At 48.2% G+C, this 19,712-nt stretch overlaps 1 protein-coding gene across 1 annotated transcript in view; it reads left to right on the forward strand.

The window, feature by feature from the left end:
- Nucleotides 1-18,218, forward strand: part of LOC147118217 (uncharacterized) — a 41,068-nt gene extending 22,850 nt beyond the window's left edge. Inside the window, exon 2 of the mRNA XM_085984309.1 lies at nt 17,051-18,218. Within this exon, the coding sequence (XP_085840435.1) occupies nt 17,051-17,831 (781 nt within the window). The 3' untranslated portion in view covers nt 17,832-18,218. The remainder of the gene's footprint in view (nt 1-17,050) is intronic.
- Nucleotides 18,219-19,712: the final 1,494 nt, after the last annotated feature.

Below are 19,712 nucleotides of genomic sequence, written 5' to 3' on the forward strand. Positions count from 1 at the left end.
CCGACAGTGCGGCTCTCCCTCAGTACTGCCCCTCCAACAGTGCGGCGCTCCCTCAGCATTGCCTCTCCGACAGTGCGGCGCTCCCTCAGTACTGCCCCTCCGAAAGTGCGGCACTCCCTCAGTACTGCCCCTCCAACAGTGCGGCGCTCCCTCAGCATTGCCTCTCCGACAGTGCGGCGCTCCCTCAGTACTGCCCCTCCGAAAGTGCGGCGCTCCCTCGGTACTGTCCCTTCGACAGTGCGGCGCTCCCTCGGTACTGCCCCTCCAACAGTGCGGGGCTCCCTCAGTACTGCCCCTCCGACAGTGCGGCGCTCCCTCAGTACTGCTCCTCCGACAGTGCGGCGCTCCCTCGGTACTGCCCCTCCGACAGTGCGGCGCTCCCTCGGTACTGCCCCTCCGACAGTGCGGCGCTCCCTCAGTACTGCCCCTCCGACAGTGCGGCGCTCCCTCAGTACTGCCCCTCCGACAGTGCGGCACTCCCTCAGCACCGCACTGGAGTGTCAACCTCGCTTTATATACTCAAGTCCCTGGAGCGGGATTTGAACCCACAACCTTCTGACTCTGCTATCCACTGAGCCACAGCTGACTCCAGTCTTTTACACAGTTTCATCATAACTTCCTTGCTTTTGCACTCTACCCCTCTCCTAAAGCAGGGAAGTTATGATGAATTGTTAAACAGTTTTTTTTGCAGAGTGACCAAGGCTGTGTGTAGGAAACAATTGTGCATTTGAAAGCAGCTTGTATTGTGAAGCTTGTGCCCCTTTGCCAGGCCCGCTGCCTGCGGCCCCTCTCCCAGATTCCAGCCCCAGCTCTGTGCTGACTGAGCTGCTCTCACCTGGGGACAGCGCGTCACAATCGGCCCCAGCGCACCTGAGCTGGAGAGGAGGCCCCGCCCCCTTGCCGCGCCGCCATTGGTTGGAGGACCAGGCCGCCCAGTTCAGTCCTCCCAGCTCAGCCCTCGTCCTATTGGTCAGCGCTCCCGTCAGTCAGAATCACATTGTTCCGGCTCACTCCGCCACCCCGCGCGGATCAATCTGCTCCGTTCGGCGTCCGCGGAGGTCCCGCCCGACTCTCAGGTTTGGGTTTTCTCGTCTTTTACTTTATAATCTCGCTCTCCGCTCCCCCCTCACCTCGATTTAAATCGATTCCCCGACACTTGACTTTACCTCGGCCGCTGATTCCGTCTGCTCCCCGGAGGCCCCGCGCAGGCGCACTGGCAGCCTCGCTCCGTTGAGAAGCTTTTCAAAAATGTTTTTTTCCGAAACAAATTGAAAACACTCATTAATTCCCCAACCTCCTCCCCTCTAAAGTGCGCATTATTATTATTGTTTTCTCTCATTTGTGTGGGGTGTCTTTTTTTTACCTTGCGGTGGCGTGCGCCGATCCAACCGATCCCTGGGCGTTGCGTGCAGGCGTCAACGCGTAATCGGAGGGGGGGTTGATTGACGCGAGGCGCCCGCCAATCAGGAGCGCGGAAAACGCTGGGGGGACCGGGCGGGTTGACGGTCTTCCAACCAATGGCGGCGCGGGAGGGAGGGGGGCGGGACCTCGGTGGGCTGCAGGCCGCTTTCCTGCTTTCATTGTCTGCAGGAGCTGTTAAAGGGGAGGAGGGGGTGGAAAAAAACCCAGCTTGTGAGTGTTTATTCCTTTGCATTACCTTTATTGCAAGGCTATTCATCAACTGCATTCATTTAAAAATAAGTGAACCTTTTCTTTCTTTGATTTTTATCCAGAACAAAGAGCCCTGGTGCTGTGAACATTTTGGTGGGCAGCCACTTTTAAAGGGACAAAGACCAGCATTCTTCCTCCTCCCTCTCTCTCTCTCTCTTGTGAGTATTTGTGGTGGGTGAGAGGGGGGGGTGAGTCAAAGGGGACTGCTGCCCCTTTTCAACAAAAACAATTGCTTGGCCATTTAAAGGGGAATGGTGGCATAGTGGTTAGCACTGTTGCCTCACAGCGCCAGAGACCCGGGTTCGAATCCGGCCTCGGGCGACTGTGTGTGGAGTTTGTACATTCTCCCCGTGTTTGCGTGGGTTTTCTCCGGGTGCTCCGGTTTCCTCCCACAGTCCAAAGATGTGCGGGTTAGGTTGATTGGCTATGATAAATTGACCCTTAGTGTTAGGAGGATTAAATACGTGGGGTTACAGGGATAGGGTGGGATATGTGTCGGTGCAGGCTCGATGGGCTGAAATGGCCTCTATCTGCACTGGAGTTTCTGTGATTCTGTGGGTGCCCCCCAGGTATTTAAAGGGGCAGTGCCTCTTTCTTTCTGTCTCATGTAAGAGCAGGGAGGTTCTGCTTGAACTGTACAAAACACCAGTTAGGCCACTGGCTAGAGTGCTGTGTGCAGTTCTGCTCGCCCCATTGCAGGAAAGATGTGACTGCTCGAGACGGGAGATTTACGAGGATGTTGCCAGGACTAGAGAATTTCAGCTACAAGGAAAGATTGAATACATAGAAACATAGAAGATAATCTACATCCGAGGGTACTCGAGGAAGTGGCCCTAGAAATAGTAGATGCATTGCTGGTCATCTTCCAAAATTCGATAGACTCTGGAACAGTACCCATGGATTGGCGGGTAGCTAATGTTACCCCACTGTTCAAAAAAGGTGGTAGAGAGAAAACGGGGAATTACAGACCGGTAAGCCTGACATCGGTAGTGGGGAAAATGCTAGAGGCCATTATAAAAGACGTAATAGCAGAGCACTTGGAAAACAGTGACCGGATCGGACAAAGTCAACATGGATTTACAAAAGGTAAATCATGCTTGACTAATCTACTGGAATTTTTTGAGGATGTAACTGGTAAAATAGATAAGGGAGAACCAGTGGATGTGGTGTATTTGGACTTTTAAAAGGCTTTCGATAAGGTCCCGCATAAGAGATGGAAACATAGACGATAGGAGCAGGAGTAGGTCATTTGGCGCCTCGAGCCTGCTCTGCCATTCAATGCGATCATGGCTGATCATCCAAGTTTAGTACCCGGTCCCTGCTTTCTCCCCATACCCCTTGATCTCTTTAGCCTTAAGAAATATATCCAACTCCTTCTTGAATATATTTAATGAATTGGCCTACACTGTCTTCTGTGGAAGAGAATTCCACAGGTTCACCACTCTCTGGGTGAAGAAATTCCTCCTCATTTCTGCCCTAAGAGGCCTACCCCTTATCCTTAGACTGTGACCCCTGGTTCTGGATTCCCCGACCATCAGGAACATCCTCCCTGCATCTAGTGTGTCCAGCCCTGCCAGAATTTTATAAGTTTCAATCAGATTCCCTCTCATTCTTCTAAACTCCAGTGAGTACAAGCCCAATCGACCCAATCTCTCCTCATACGTCATTCCTGCCATCCCAGGTATCAGCCTGGTGAATCTTGGCTGGACTCCTTCCATGGCAAGAACATCCTTCCTCAGATAAGGCGACCAAAACTGCACACAATACTCAAGATGTGGTCTCACCAAGGCCCTGCACAACTGCAGCAAGACATCCTTGTTCCTGTACTCAAACCCTCTCGCTATGAAGGCCAACATACCATTTGCCTTCTTAACAGCCTGCTGCAGCTGCATGCTTACCTTCAGCGACTGGTGCACAAGGACACCCAGGTCTCGTTGCACTTCCCCTTCTCCCAATCTACTGCCATTCAGATAATAATCTGCCTTCCTGTTTTTGACACCAAAGTGAATAACCTCGCATTTATCCACGTTATATTGCATCTGCCATGCTTCTGCCCAATCATCCAACCTGTCCAAATCATCCTGTAGTTTCTCGGCATCCTCCTCACAGCACACACGCCCACCCAGCTTTGTGTCGTCTGCAAATTTGGAGATATTACATCTAGTTCCCTTGTCTAGATCATGAATATATATTGTGAATAGCTGGGGTCCAAGGACCGATCCCTGCGGTACCGCACTAGTCACTGCCTGCCACTCGGAAAAAGACCTGTTTATTCCAACTATTTGCTTTCTATCTGCCAACCAGTTCTCTATCCAAGTCAATACCTTGACCCCCAATCCCATGTGCCTTAACTTTACACGCTAATCTCTTATGTGGGACCTTATCGAAAGCCTTCTGAAAGTCCAAATACACCACATCCATTGGTTCGCCCTTATCTATTTTACTAGTTACATCCTCAAAAAATTCCAGTAGATTAGTCAAGCACGATTTACCTTTTGTAAATCCATGTTGAATTTGTCTGATCCTGTCACTGTTTTCCAAGTGCTCTGCTATTACATCTTTTATAATGGACTCTAGCATTTTCCCCACTACCGATATCAGGCTTACCGGTCTGTAATTCCCCGTTTTCTCTCTACCACCTTTTTTGAATAGTAGGGTAACATTTGCTACCCTCCAATCCATGGGTACTGTTCCAGATTCCATCGAAAACCCAGCAGCTTCTCCTCCATCTCCACTCCAGCTCAAACTGCTGCAACAAAAAGACCTACACAGGCGGCCAGGGACCGACTTCCATCACCTGCAATAAAACTCTTCCCGACAGCCGCTGACTAATGGTGGCCGCAGCACCCACAATTTCCCGCGCCCCAGAAACCGCTTTATCCAACGCGCTGATTTCCCCGTTGTGAGTGCGCATGCTCCCCGGGGCCGTGGGCCATTCTGGGAGCCTGGCTCCTGTCCTTTGTCCCGAGTTGGACTCTGTGGAGCCGGCTGTAGAAACCGGGAAGCGGCGGCTCGGATGTGGGAGGCGCTGCACCCTGGGTTTCCTGGTGCCGGGGTCCTGGCCGCACGTCCGCCGGGCCCGGCCGCTCTGATTCTGATTGAGGTTTTTGATGAGGTAACAGAGAGGGTTGATGAGGGCAATGCGGTTAACGTGGTGTACATGGATTTCCAAAAGGCGTTCGACAGCGTGTAAAGGTAAGGCACATGGGATTGGGGGCAAGGTATTGACTTGGATAGAGAACTGGTTGGCAGACAGAAAGCCAAGAGTTGGAAGAAACGGGTCTTTTTCCGAGTGGCAGGCAGTGACTAGTGGGGTACCGCAGGGATCGGTCCATGGACCCCAGCTATTCACAATATATATTAATGATCTGGACGAGGGAACTAGATGTAATATCTCCAAGTTTGCAGACGACACAAAGCTGGGTGGGCGTGTGTGCTGTGAGGAGGATGCCGAGAAACTCCAGTATGATTTGGACAGGTTGGGTGATTGGGCAGAAGCATGGCAGATGCAATATAATGTGGATAAATGCGAGGTTATCCACTTTCGTGTCAAAAACAGGAAGGCAGATTATTATCTGAATGGCAATAGATTGGGAGAAGGGGAAGTGCAACGAGACCTGGGTGTCCTTGTGCACCAGTCGCTGAAGGTAAGCATGCAGGTGCAGCAGGCGGTTCAGAAGGCAAATAGTATGTTGGCCTTCGTGGCGAGAGGGTTTGAGTACAGGAACAAGGATGTCTTGCTGCAGTTGTACAGGGCCTTGGTGAGACCACACTGAGTATTGTGTGCAGTTTTGGTCGCCTTATCTGAGGAAGGATGTTATTGCCATGGAGGGAGTGCAGCGAAGATTCACCAGGCTGATACCTGGGATGTCAGGAATGACGTATGAGGAGAGAGTGGGTCGACTGGGCTTGTACTTGCTGGAGTTTAGAAGAATGAGAGGGGATCTCATTGAAACTTATAAAATTCTAACAGGACTAGACAGACTAGATGCAGGAAGGATGTTCCCGATGGTCGGGGAGTCCAGAACCAGGGGTCACAGTCTAAGGATAAGGGGTAAGCCATTTAGGACAGGGATGAGGAGGAATTTCTTCACCCAGAGAGTGGTGAACCTGTGGAATTCTCTACCACAGAAGGCAGTAGAGGCCAATTCATTAAATATATTCAAGAAGGAGTTAGATATATTTCTTTAGGCTAAAGGGATCAAGGGATATGGGGAGAAAGCAGGGACAGGATACTGAATTTGGATGATCAGCCATGAACTCTTTGAATGGCGGAGCAGGCTCGAGGGGCCGAATGTTCCTATCTTCTATGTTTCTATGTTCAGCCTCAGACAAATGTTCGGGAGAGGGATGGAGTCGGTGGCTAGGGAACAGAGTTTGTGGGGTGTCTGTCCCTTTAACTACAATTCATAGAATTATAGAAATTTACAGCACAGAAGGAGGCCATTCAGCCCATCTTGCCCGTGCCGGCCGACAAAGAGCTCTCCTCCCTAATCCCACTTTCCAGCACTTGGTCCGTAGCCTTGTAGGTTACGGCACTTCAAGTGCATATCCAAGTACTTTTTAAATGTGATGAGAGTTTCTGCCTTATGCGGGACCTTATCGAAAGCCTTTTGAAAGTCCAAATACACCACATCTACTGGTTCTCCCTTATCTATTTTACCAGTTACATCCTCAAAAAATTCCAGTAGATTAGTCAAACACGATTTACCTTTTGTAAAGCCATGTTGACTTTGTCCGATCCGGTCGCTTTTTTCCAAGTGCTCTGCTATTACATCCTTTATAATGGACTCTAGCATTTTCCCCACTACCGATGTCAGGCTTACCGGTCTGTAATTCCCCGTTTTCTCTTTACCACCCTTTTTGAATAGTGGGGTAACATTAGCTACCCGCCAATCCATGGGTACTGTTCCCGAGTCTATCGAATGTTGGAAGATGACCAGCAATGCATCTACTATTTCTAGGGCCACTTCCTTAAGTACCCTAGGATGTAGATTATCAGGCCCTGGGGATTTATCGGCCCTCAATCCCATCAAGTTCCCCAACACCATTTCCCTACAAATACTGATTTCTATCAGTTCCTCCCTTTCATTTCACCTTATGTTCCCCGACATCTCTGGGAGGTTATTTGTGTCCTCCTTTGTGAAGACAGAACCAAAATATGTAATTAGTTGGTCTGCCATTTCTATGTTTCCCATTATAAATTCCCCTGATTCTGACTGCAAGGGACCTACGCTTGACTTCACCAATCTTTTTCTCTTCACATATCTATAAAAGCTTTTACAGTCAGTTTTTATGTTCCCTGAAAGCTTACTCTCATATTCTATTTTCCCCTTCTTAATTAATCGCTTTGTCCTCCTTTGTTGGATCCTAAACTGCTCCCAATCCTCAGGTTTACTGCTTTTTCTGGCCAATTTATATGTCCTTTCCTTGGATCTTATGCTATCCCTAATTTCCTTGTTAGCCACGGTTGAGTCACCTCTTTTGTTTTATTTTTATGCCAAACTGGGATGAACAAATTCTGTAGTTCATCCATGCGATCTTTGAATGTTTGCCATTACCTATCCACCGTCAACCCTTTGAGTGACATTCCCCAATCAATCCTACCCAACTCGCACCTCATACCATCGTAGTCTCCTTTATTTAAATTCAGTACCCTAGTCTCTGAGTCCATCTTAATGAAGAATTCTATCATATTATGAACGCTCCAACACAAGGGGCCTCACATAACAAGATTGCTAATTAATCCTTTCTCATTACATAATACCCAGTCTAAGTTGGCCTGTTCTCTAGTTGGTTCCTCGACATATTGTAAAGCAATATACAGAGTAAAGCTCCCTCTACAGTGGTTAGCACTGTTGCCTCACAGCGCCAGGGACCCGGGTTCGAATCCGGCACCGGGCAACTGTCTGTGTGGAGTTTGCACATTCTCCCCGTGTTTGCGTGGGTTTTCTCCGGGAGCTCCGGTTTCCTCCCACAGTCAAAAGATGTGCGGGTTAGGTTGATTGGCTATGATAAATTGACCCTTAGTGTTAGGGGGATTAAATACATGGGGTTACGGGGATAGGGTGGGATATGTGTTGGTGTAGGGGTTACAGGGATCGGGTGGGATATGTGTCGGTGCAGGCTCGATGGGACGAAATGGCCTCTATCTGCACTGTGGGGTTTCTGTGATTCTGTGATACACTGTCCCATCAAACACTCCCAGGGCAGGAGCAGCACGGATTAGATACAGAGTAAAGCTCCTTCTACACTGTTCCATCAAACACTCCCAGCGCAGGTACAGCACGGGTTAGATACAGAGTCAAGCTCCCTCTACACTGTCCCATCAAACACTCCCAGGGCAGGTACAGCACGGATTAGATACAGAGTAAATATCCCTCTACACTGTCCCATCAAACACTCCCAGGGCAGGGACAACACAGGTTAGATACAGAGTAGAGCTCCCTCTATGTTGTCCCATCATACACTCCCAGGGCATGCACGTCATGGGTTAGATACAGAGTAAAGCTCCCTCTACACTGTCCCATCAGACACTCCCAGGGCAGTTACAGCACAGTTTAGATACAGAGTAAAGCTCCCTCTATGTTGTCCCATCATACACTCCCAGGGCATGCACGTCACGGGTTAGATACAGAGTAATGCTCCCGCTACACTGTCCAATCAAACACTCCCAGGGCTGGTACAGCACGGGTTAGATACAGAGTAAAGCTCCCTCTACACTGTCCCATCACACACTCCCAGGGCAGGTACATCACAGGTTAGATACAGAATAAAGCACTCTCTACATTGTCCCAGCAAACACTCCCAGGGCAGGCACTTCACCGGTTTGATACAAAGTAAAGCTGCCTCTACACTGTCCCATCAAACACTCCCAGGGTAAGTGCAGCACGGGTTAGATACAAAGTAAAGCTCCCTCTACACTGTCCCACCAAACACTCCCAGCGCAGGTACAGCACGGGTTAGATACAGATTAATGCTCCCTCTACACTATCCCAACAAACACTCCCAGGGCAGGTACAGCACAGGTTAGATACAGAGGAAAGCTCCCTCTACGTTGTCCCATCATACACTCCCAGGGCATGCACGTCACGGGTTAGATACAGAGTGAAGCTCCCTCTACACTGTCCCATCAAACACTCCCAGTGCAGGTACTGCACGGGTTACATACAGAGTAAAGCTCTCTGCACTGTCCCATCAAACACTCCCAGGTCAGGTACAGCACAGGTTAGATACAGAGTAAAGCTCCCTCCACATTGTCCCATCAAACACTCCCAGCGCATGTACAGCACGGGTTAGACACAGATTAATGCTCCCTCTACACTGTCCCATCAAACGCTCCCAGGGCAGGTACAGTACAGATTAGATACAGAGTAAAGCTCCCTCTACACTGTCGCATCAAACACTCACAGGGCAGGTACAGCACAGGTTAGATACAGAGTAAAGCTGCCTCTACACTGTCCCATCACACACTCCCAGGGCAGGTACATCACAGGTTAGATACAGAATAAAGCACTCTCTACATTGTCCCAGCAAACACTCCCAGGGCAGACACATCACCGGTTTGATAAAAAGTAATGCTCCCTCTACACTGTCCCATCAAACACTCCCAGGGCAGGTACAGCACGGGTTAGATACAGAGTAAATCTCCCTCTACACTGTCCCATCAAACACTCCCAGGGCAGGTACAGCACGGATTAGATACAGAGTAAATATCCCTCTACACTGTCCCATCAAACACTCCCAGGGCAGGGACAACACAGGTTAGATACAGAGTAGAGCTCCCTCTATGTTGTCCCATCATACACTCCCAGGGCATGCACGTCATGGGTTAGATACAGAGTAAAGCTCCCTCTACACTGTCCCATCAGACACTCCCAGGGCAGTTACAGCACAGTTTAGATACAGAGTAAAGCTCCCTCTATGTTGTCCCATCATACACTCCCAGGGCATGCACGTCACGGGTTAGATACAGAGTAATGCTCCCGCTACACTGTCCAATCAAACACTCCCAGGGCTGGTACAGCACGGGTTAGATACAGAGTAAAGCTCCCTCTACACTGTCCCATCACACACTCCCAGGGCAGGTACATCACAGGTTAGATACAGAATAAAGCACTCTCTACATTGTCCCAGCAAACACTCCCAGGGCAGGCACTTCACCGGTTTGATACAAAGTAAAGCTGCCTCTACACTGTCCCATCAAACACTCCCAGGGTAAGTGCAGCACGGGTTAGATACAAAGTAAAGCTCCCTCTACACTGTCCCACCAAACACTCCCAGCGCAGGTACAGCACGGGTTAGATACAGATTAATGCTCCCTCTACACTATCCCAACAAACACTCCCAGGGCAGGTACAGCACAGGTTAGATACAGAGGAAAGCTCCCTCTACGTTGTCCCATCATACACTCCCAGGGCATGCACGTCACGGGTTAGATACAGAGTGAAGCTCCCTCTACACTGTCCCATCAAACACTCCCAGTGCAGGTACTGCACGGGTTACATACAGAGTAAAGCTCTCTGCACTGTCCCATCAAACACTCCCAGGTCAGGTACAGCACAGGTTAGATACAGAGTAAAGCTCCCTCCACATTGTCCCATCAAACACTCGCAGGGCAGGTGTAGCACGGGTTAGATACAGACTAAAGCTCCCTCTGCACTGTCCCATCACACAGTCCCAGGGCATGTACATCACAGGTTAGATACAGAGTAAAGCTCCCTCTGCACTGTCCTATCAAACACATCCCAGGGCAGGTACAGCATGGCTTACATACAGAGTAAAGTACCCTCTACATTGTCCCATCAAAGACTTCCAGGGCAGGTACAGCACGGGTTAGATGCAGAGTAAAGCTCCCTCGACGTTGTCCCATCACACGCTCCCAGGGCATGCACGTCACTGGTTAGATACAGAGCAAAGCTCCTTCTACACTGTCGCATCAAACACTCCCAGGGCAGGTACAGCACGGGTTAGATACAGAGTAAAGCTCCCTCTGCACTGCCCTATCAAACATTCCCAGGGCAGATACAGCACTGGTTAGATACAGAGTAAAGCTCCCTCTACACTGTCCCATCAAACACTCCCAGGGCAGGTACAGCACAGGGTAGATACAGAGTAAATATCCCTCTACACTGTCCCATCAAACGCTCCCAGGGCAGGTACAGTACGGATTAGATACAGAGTGAAGCTCCCTCTACACTGTCCCATCAAACACGCCCAGGGCAGGTAAAGCATGGGTTAGACGCAGACTAAAGCTCCCTCTACACTGTCCCATCAAACACTCCCAGGGCATGTACAGCACGGGTTAGATGCAGAGTAAATCTCCCTCTGCACTGTCCCATCAAACACTCCCAGGGCAGGTGCAGCACGGGTTAGATACAGATTAATGCTCCCTCTACACTGTCCCAACAAACACTCCCAGGGCAGGTGCAGCACGGATTAGATACTGACTAAAGCTCCCGCTACACTCCCAGGTCAGGTACAGCACGGGTTAGATACAGAGTAAAGCTCCCTCTGCACTGCCCTATCAAACATTCCCAGGGCAGATACAGCATGGGTTAGATACAGACTAAAGCTCCCTCTACACTGTCCCATCACACGCTCCCAGGGTAGGTACAGCACAGGTTAGATACAGAGTAAAGCTCCCTCTACGTTGTCCCATCATTCACTCCCAGGGCATGCACGTCACGGCTTAGATACAGAGTAAAGCTCCCTCTACACTGTCCCATCAAACACGCCCAGGGCAGGTACAGCATGGGTTAGATACAGAGTATAGCTCCCTCTGCACTGTCCCATCAAACACTCCCAGGGCAGTTAATAAGAACATAAGAAATAGGAGCAGGAGCAGGAGTAGGCCAATCGGCCCTTTGAGCCTGCTCCGCCATTCAATAAGATCATGGCTGATCTGATCCTAACCGCCAATGCACTATCACAGAACCATCTCCTGATTCGAACAGAATTAGACACACGAAATAGGAGCAGGATCAGGCTACACGGCCCCTGGGCCCGCTCCGCTACCCACAGGGCCATGAACGATCCGGACCTAGACTCATGTCCAAATTCCTGCCCGCTCCCCGTAACCCTTAATTCCCTTTACTTCTAGGAAACTGTCTATTTCTGTTTTAAATTTATGTCATGATGTTGCTTCTACAGCTTTTTGGGGCAGCATATTCCATGGACCAACCACCCTCTGAGTGAAGTAGTTCCTCCTCATCTCACTTTTGAAAGAGCAGCCCCTTATTCTAAGACTATGCCCCCTAGTTCTAGTTTCACCCATCATCGGGAACATCCTCCCCGCATCCACCCGATCCAACCCCTTCACAATCTTATATGTTTCAATAAGATCGCCTCTCATTCTTCTGAACTCCAATGAGTGGAGTCCCAATCTACTCAACCTCTCCTCATATGTCCATCCCCTCATCCCTGGGATTAACCGAGTGAACCACCTTTGTACTGACTCGAGAGCAAGTATGTCCTTTCTTAAGTATGGACACCAAAACTGTACGCAGTATTCCAGGTGCGGTCTCACCAATACCTTGTACAACTGAAGCAACACCTCCCTATTTTTATATTCTATCCCCCTAGCAATGAAAGCCAACATTCCATTGGCCTTCTTAATCACTTGCTGCACCTGCATACTAACCTTTTGAGTTTCGTGCACCAGGACCCCCAGATCCCTTTGTACTCCAGTACTTTCCAGTTTCTTGCCATTAAGATAATAACTTGCTCTACGATTTTTCCTGCCAAAGTGCATAACCTCACACTTTCCAGTATTGTATTCCATCTGCCAAATCTCTGCCCACTTACTTTGCCTGTCTATGTCCCCTTGCAGGTTTTTTATGTCCTCCTCACTCACTACTTTCCCTCCCATCTTAGTATCATCTGCAAACTTTGATATGTTACACTCGGTCCCCTCCTCCAAATCATTAATATAGATTGTAAAGAGTTGGGGACCCAGCACTGACCCCTGCGGAACACCACTAGTTACTGATTGCCAGTCTGAGAATGAACCATTTATCCCAACTCTCTGCCTTCTGTTAGATAGCCAATCCTCTATCCATGCCAGAATATTACCCCCAATCCCGTGATTTTTTATCTTAAGCAATAATCTTGTGTGGCACCTTGTCAAATGCCTTTTGGAAGTCTAAATACACTACGTCCACTGGTTCCCCTTTATCCACCCTATACGTTACTTCCTCAAAGAACTCCAGCAAATTTGTCAAACATGACTTCCCCTTCATAAAACCATGCTGACTTTGTCCTATTAAATTATGATTATCCAAATGTCCTGTTACTGTCTCCTTAATAATGGACTCCAAAATTTTACCTACCACAGATGTTAGGCTAACCGGTCTATAGTTTCCAGCCTTCTGTCTACTGCCCTTTTTAAATAAGTGTGTTACATTAGCAGTTTTCCAGTCTGCCGGGACCTTTGCCAAGTCCAGGGAGTTTTGGAAAATTATTACCAATGCATCCACAATCCCTACCGCCACTTCCCTCAAGACCCTAGGATGTAAGCCATCAGGTCCAGGTGATTTATCCGCCTTGAGTCCCATTATTTTACCGAGTACCACTTCCTTAGTGATTTTGATCGTGTTTAGCTCCTCCCCCCCCTTTAGCCCCCTGTTTGTCCAGTGTTGGGCTATTCTTAGTGTCTTCTACTGTAAAGACTGATATAAAATATTCATTCAGTGTTTTTGCCATCTCCATATTTCCCACCATTAATTTCCCGGTCTCATCCTCTAAGGGACCAACCTTTACTTTAGCCACCCTTTTTCTTTTTATATAACTATAAAAACTCTTACTATCTGTTTTTATATTTTTTGCTAATTTACTTTCATAATCTATCTTCCCTTTCTTCATCAATCTTTTTGTTATTTTTTGCTGTCTTTTAAAGTTTTCCCAATCCTCTATCCTCCCACTAGATTTGGCTGCCTTATATGCCCTTGTTTTTAGTGGAATACTATCCTTAATTTCTTTACTTAGCCATGGATGGCTGTCTTTTCTTTTACACCCTTTTCTTCTCAGTGGAATATATATTTTTTGGAAGTTGTAAAATAACTCCTTAAATGTACACCACTGATCATGTATCGTCTTACCCTTTAATCTATTTTCCCAATCCACTCTACTCAATTCCGCTCTCATACCTTCATAGTCTCCTTTATTCAAGCTTAGCACGCTTGTTTGAGATCCAACCTTTTCACCCTCTAATTGAATATGGAATTCAACCATGTTATGGTCACTCATTCCAAGGGGATCCTTTACTAGGACATTTTTAATTAATCCTGTCTCATTACACAGGACCAGATCTAAGGTTGCTTGCCCCCTGGTCGGTTCAGTTACATACTGCTCAAGAAACCCATCCCTAATACACTCAATGAACTCATCCTCAAGGCAGCCCTGCCCAATTTGATTTGTCCAATTAATATGATAGTTAAAATCCCCCATAGTTATAGATGTTCCCTTATTACAAGCCTCAACTATTTCCTGATTGATACTCCGTCCAACAGAGTTGCCACTGTTTGGAGGCCTATAGACTACGCCCACTAGTGTTTTTTCCCCCTTATTATTCCTTACCTCCACCCAAACTGTTTCATTATCCTGATCTTTTGACCCAATATCATTTCTCTGTATTACAGTGATTCCTTCCTTTATTAACATAGCCACCCCACCTCCCCTTCCTTCCTGCCTGTCCTTCCTGATCATTAAATAACCTGGTATGTTTAATTCCCAGGCATTGTCACCCTGCAGCCATGTTTCTGTAATGGCCACAAGATCATACCCATATGTAGTTATTTGTGCCATTAACTCGTCTATTTTGTTACGAATGCTACGTGCATTCAGATAGAGAACTTTCAAATATGTTTTGTGACACTTAGTTCCTGCTTTTGCCCTTTTTTATTACTTTACCTTTTACTCCATACCTTTTACTCCATACCTTCTGCCTCTTCCTGACACGCTCTGGTTTTTAATTTCCCCACTGCTACCTAAGTCTATGACCTTCTCTATTGTCATTTTTATTATTTGCTCTCTAGGAACCTCCCCCCCCAGTAGTTAGTTTAAAGCCCTCTGTACAGCCCTAGTTATATGATCCGCCAGGACTCTAGTCCCAGCACTGGCCAAGTGAAGCCCGTCCCAACGGAACAGCTCCCTCCTGCCCCAGTACTGGTGCCAGTGTCCCAGGAAGCAAAACCCATTTCTCCCACACCAGTCTTTGAGCCACGCATTTAACTCTCTAATTTTATTTGTCCTAGCCAAATTCACTCGTGGCTCAGGTAATAATCCAGAGATTATTACCCTTGAGGTTCTGTTTTTTAATTTGACCCCTAGCTGCTCATACTCCTTTAACAGAACCGGCTTCCTAGTCCTATCTACGTCGTTTGTACCAACATGGACCACGACAACTGGATCCACCCCTTCCCACTGCAAGTTTCTTTCCAGCCCAGAGGAGATGTCTTTAACCCTGGCACTGGGTAGGCAACACAGCCTTCGGGACTCTCGCTCTCGGCTGCAGAGAACTCTATCTATCCCCCTAATAATACTATCCCCTGCCACTACAACATTTCTATTTACTCCTCCCTCTTGAATGGCCCCCTGTTCCACGGTGCTGTGGCCAGGTTGCTCATCCTCCCTGCAGTCCCTGCTCCTGTCCCCACAGGGAGTAAGAACCTTGAACCTGTTGGACAAGAGCAAGGGCTGCGGCTCCTCCAACACTACCTCCTGGATCCCCGTACCTGCCTCACTCGTAGTCACACCGTCCTGTCCCTGACCATGGGCTACTTCTGAATTAATTAACTTCATAGGTGTGACCACCTCCTGAAACACAGAGTCCAGGTACTTCTCCCCCTCCCTGATGTGTCACAGTGTCTGAAGCTCAGACTCCAGCTCACCAACATGGAGCTGGAGTTCCTGTAGCAGCAGACACTTGTCAGAGACGTAATCATCATGAGCCTCAATGGGGTCCACCGGCTCCCACATCTCGCAACAGTAACACATCACCTGCTCCATTCTATGTAATTAATTACATTTTTTATTGTTAGTTATGGACACCCTCTGCCCGATTTTAGATGCTAGTATCCCCTTTAATTAATTGGATTTAAATTAAATCAATCCCTCTAATTACACCAGTTAATTGGTTTACCAACAGTCACTCTGCACCAGAAAGGCCTTATTAACTACAACCCACAGAGTTAAAGTTTGAAAAGAGCACCTAACACCCCACTTACCCTAACTCACACTTACCCAAACTCACAGCACTCTCTGCTGACTCACACTCAGTGCTTGCACTGGTCTTTTTATACCGTTTGTTTGTTTACAGCCAAGTGAGTCAACCCTGCTGATTGGTTAGAAAACTGGTTTCCACTGCCTGCTGTGCCAATTTACTCCTACTGCAGTGTAACCTTGTTTTACTCTTCTTAAACCAACAGAATCCCAGTGGGACCGGCACTGCCCTGTTTGTTCTTTGAGGCAAAATAAGCCAAAAAAATTCCTGCTCCCCCCTTACCCTTTCTGCACTCCTCTTACAGGGTGATAGAAGTGGAGCATTTACAGACAGGAAGCTCAAACCAAACATCACCTCAAGATCTGAGAGTTACGTGATTCCTCAGGACCTGATTCAGTCGCTCCTCCAATCTGCTGGCACACCCGTGAGTTCACACTGGGGAGAAAACTCTTAAATGTTCTGAAAGAGCTTCAAAATCTACAAATACCTGAAGCGACATCAGTGGCGACACACTGGGGGGAACCCGGGACCTGTGTGTAGGAAAGGATTCACTCAGCCATCCGCTCCGATGATACACTAGCAAGATAGCAAAATACTGCAGATGTTGGAAATCCGAAATAACAACAGAAAATGCTGGAAAAACTCAGCAGGTCAGGCAACATCCGTGGAGAGAAATTTGAGTTGACGTTTCGGGTTGGACCCTTCTTCCAGTTGAACTAGCAAGTTCACACTTGAGAGAGATCTTTAACCCGCTTCGTGTGTGGGCAGGGATTAATTGCACCCTCCGTGCTGCTGAGACACCAGCTTGTCCATACCGATGAGAGACCGTTGACCTGCTCCATGTTTTTGAAGTGATTTTCATTCTGCCACCCTCCTGAGACACCAGTTTGTTCATAGTGATGAGAGACCGATTAAATGTTCTGACTGTGGGAAGAGATTTAAAAGGTCCCAGGATCTGAAGAGACACCAGCTGGAGAGAGCAGGAGAGATTCTGTTCACCTGCTCCGTGTGTGGGAAGTGATTCACTCGGTCCTCGAATCTGCTGGCGCACCAGCGAGTTCACACTGGGGAGAGGCCGGTGAAACATTCCGACTGTGGGAAAAGCTTTCAAATGTCCCAGGAGCTGAAGGGAAACCAGCTGGAGAGAGCAGGAAAGAGGCCATTCATCTGCTCTGTGTGTGGGAAGGGATTCACTCGGCCATCCCACCTACTGACACACCAGCGAGTTCACACTGGGGAGAGACCGTTCACCTGCTCTGTGTGTGGGAAGGGATTCACTCGGCCATCCCACCTACTGACACACCAGCGAGTTCACACTGGGGAGAGACCGTTCACCTGCTCCGTGTGTGGGAAGGAATTCACTCAGTTATCCCACCTGTTGCGACACCACGGATATCACACTGATGAGAGACCATTTAACTGTTCTGCCTGTGGGAAGAGCTTTAAAACCTCTGGGGAACTGAAGGTACACCAGCAAGTTCACACCGATCAGAGACCATTTACATGTTCTGTCTGTGGGATGAGCTTTAAAAGCTCCAGGAATCTGAACGGACACCAGCGAGTTCACACTGGGGAGAGGCCATTCACTTGCTCCGTGTGTGGGAAGGGATTCACTCGGTCATCCCACCTATTGACACACCAGCGAGTTCACACTGATGAGAGACCATGTAAATGTTCTGACTGTGGGAAGAGCTTTAAAACCTCTGGGGATCTGAAGCAACACCAGCAAGTTCACACCGATGAGAGACCGTTTACATGTTCTGTCTGTGGGAAGAGCTTTAAAAGCGCTGGGATTTTGAATGGACACCAGCGAGTTCACACTGGGGCGAGGCCGTTCACCTGCTCCGTGTGTGGGAAGGGATTCACTCAGTCATCCCACCTGCTGACACACCAGCAAGTTCACACCGATGAGAAACCATTTAAAAGTTCTGACTGGTAAGACATTTATATGTTCAAAGGGCCTGAAGAGACACCAGCTGGAGAGAGAAGGAAAGAGACTGTTCATCTGCTCTGTGTGTGGCAAAGGATTCACTCGGTCATCGCACCTACTGAGACGCCAGCGAGTTCACATTGTTCTGTAGCGCAGAGCCCCGCAGACAGCTGGGGTGACATGAACATGGAATGGATGAATGTTTTATAAATTCTTGTACTGCTGTTTAATCTTGAAGACTGTTGTGCTGATGATTCCCTTCTTTTGACTGTTCATGGTGTTACATAGAATGTACAGCACAGAAACAGGCCACTCGGCCCAACTGGTCCATGCCAGTGTTTATGCCCCACACCCACCCTACTTCAATTAACCCGATCAACATCTCCTCCCATTCCTTTCTCCCTTGTGTGGCTTCCTCATAAATCCATCTGTGCTGTTCACCTCAACTACTCCCTGTGGTAGCGAGTTCCCCATTCTCACCATTCTCTGGGTAAAAAAGTTCCTCCTGAATTCCCTCCTGGATTTATTAGTGACTTTTATATTTATAGCCACATAAATATGATGAGATTCTGTTAAGCTGACCAGTATGTTGTTGTACTTTGTCTTTTTCTGATGAATGAAACATTACTGAGCCCCTGTACCCATGTTATGGGATGAAGTGCCAGACAACTAAAGGCACAACGTCTGGGTGTGAATCTGATAACCTCACGGACCGTATAGGTATGATAACCAGACGGGCTTGTGGTTATAGTCTGGTCACAGATGGACTAAATTCCCTGAATTAGCAGGAGTTCAGGAGGCGGTCAACAGACGGGTCCAAACAATCCCATTTCCTGAGCGGTAACCAAGCTTGTGTATAAGAACAGGCCACTTAAGCCGTTGTCAGTTGGAACAGACTCGAGAAGATCGTGCGCGAATCCACTGTACTTCTATTCTCCAGATTGAGGGAATTATCACCCGATCTGTGTTATGCAGCGCTCTTAATAAAGCCTGAAGAGACAATCTGTTTTCTTGTGAGCTTGATTATCTGGTATCCGAAACCCTGGGACTCCCGATCATTAGAGTCAACCTCAGTGTGTGGAAAGGGATTCCCTGGTGTATCCCACCCGCTGACACACCAGAGTGTCCACATTGTGACTGCGGTGGGTCGATTCCACTGTTTCCGATGCCTTTAATCACATCCAGGACTGAACCGTGTTAATTCAGACAACTGGGGCTTGTTAATGTTAAGAGCCCCCAATAACTGGGCTGGATTTAAAGATCATTCCCTGTTCTCTCCGTACTAGTGAGCAGAGAGAAGCTGATGTTATAGAATCATAGAGCACAGTAGGATGCCTTTCGGCCCATCGTGCTGGTGCCGGCTCTCTGAAAGAGCGATGCAATTAGTCCCACTGCCCTGCTCTTTCCCCACAGCCCTGCAAATTTCTGTTTTTAGTATATATCCAATTCCCTATTGAAAGTTACTATTGAATCTGCTTCCACCTCCCATTCAGGCAGTGCATTCCAGATCATCACAATTCGCTGTGTAAAAAAAGTCTCCTCATTTCCTCTCTCGATTCTTTTGCCAATGATCTGAAATCTGTGTCCTCTCGTTACCGACCCTCCTGCCAGTGACAACAGCTTCTCCTTGTTTGCTCGATCAAAACCCCTCCTAATTTTGAGCACCTCGATCACAGCTCCACTTAACCGTCTCTGCTCCAAGTTATATTGCCATTGTTTTGTGAATTGTTGCTGTGATCGAGGTGCTGGATGTCCGTGCCTGGGGAATGGGACATTCTACCCTCGTGAGCACCGAGTGTCAGCATCCAGCAATCTCTGGTCAGGGACTGTCTTTTTAAACTGCCTCACCTCAGCTTTTTGACTCCCTGATTTCATTATTAAACATTTCAG

This window comes from Somniosus microcephalus, chromosome 4 (assembly GCF_052327205.1).
Source record: "Somniosus microcephalus isolate GS21.2 chromosome 4, FLI_Smic_1.0, whole genome shotgun sequence".
Classification (NCBI taxonomy): domain Eukaryota; kingdom Metazoa; phylum Chordata; class Chondrichthyes; order Squaliformes; family Somniosidae; genus Somniosus; species Somniosus microcephalus.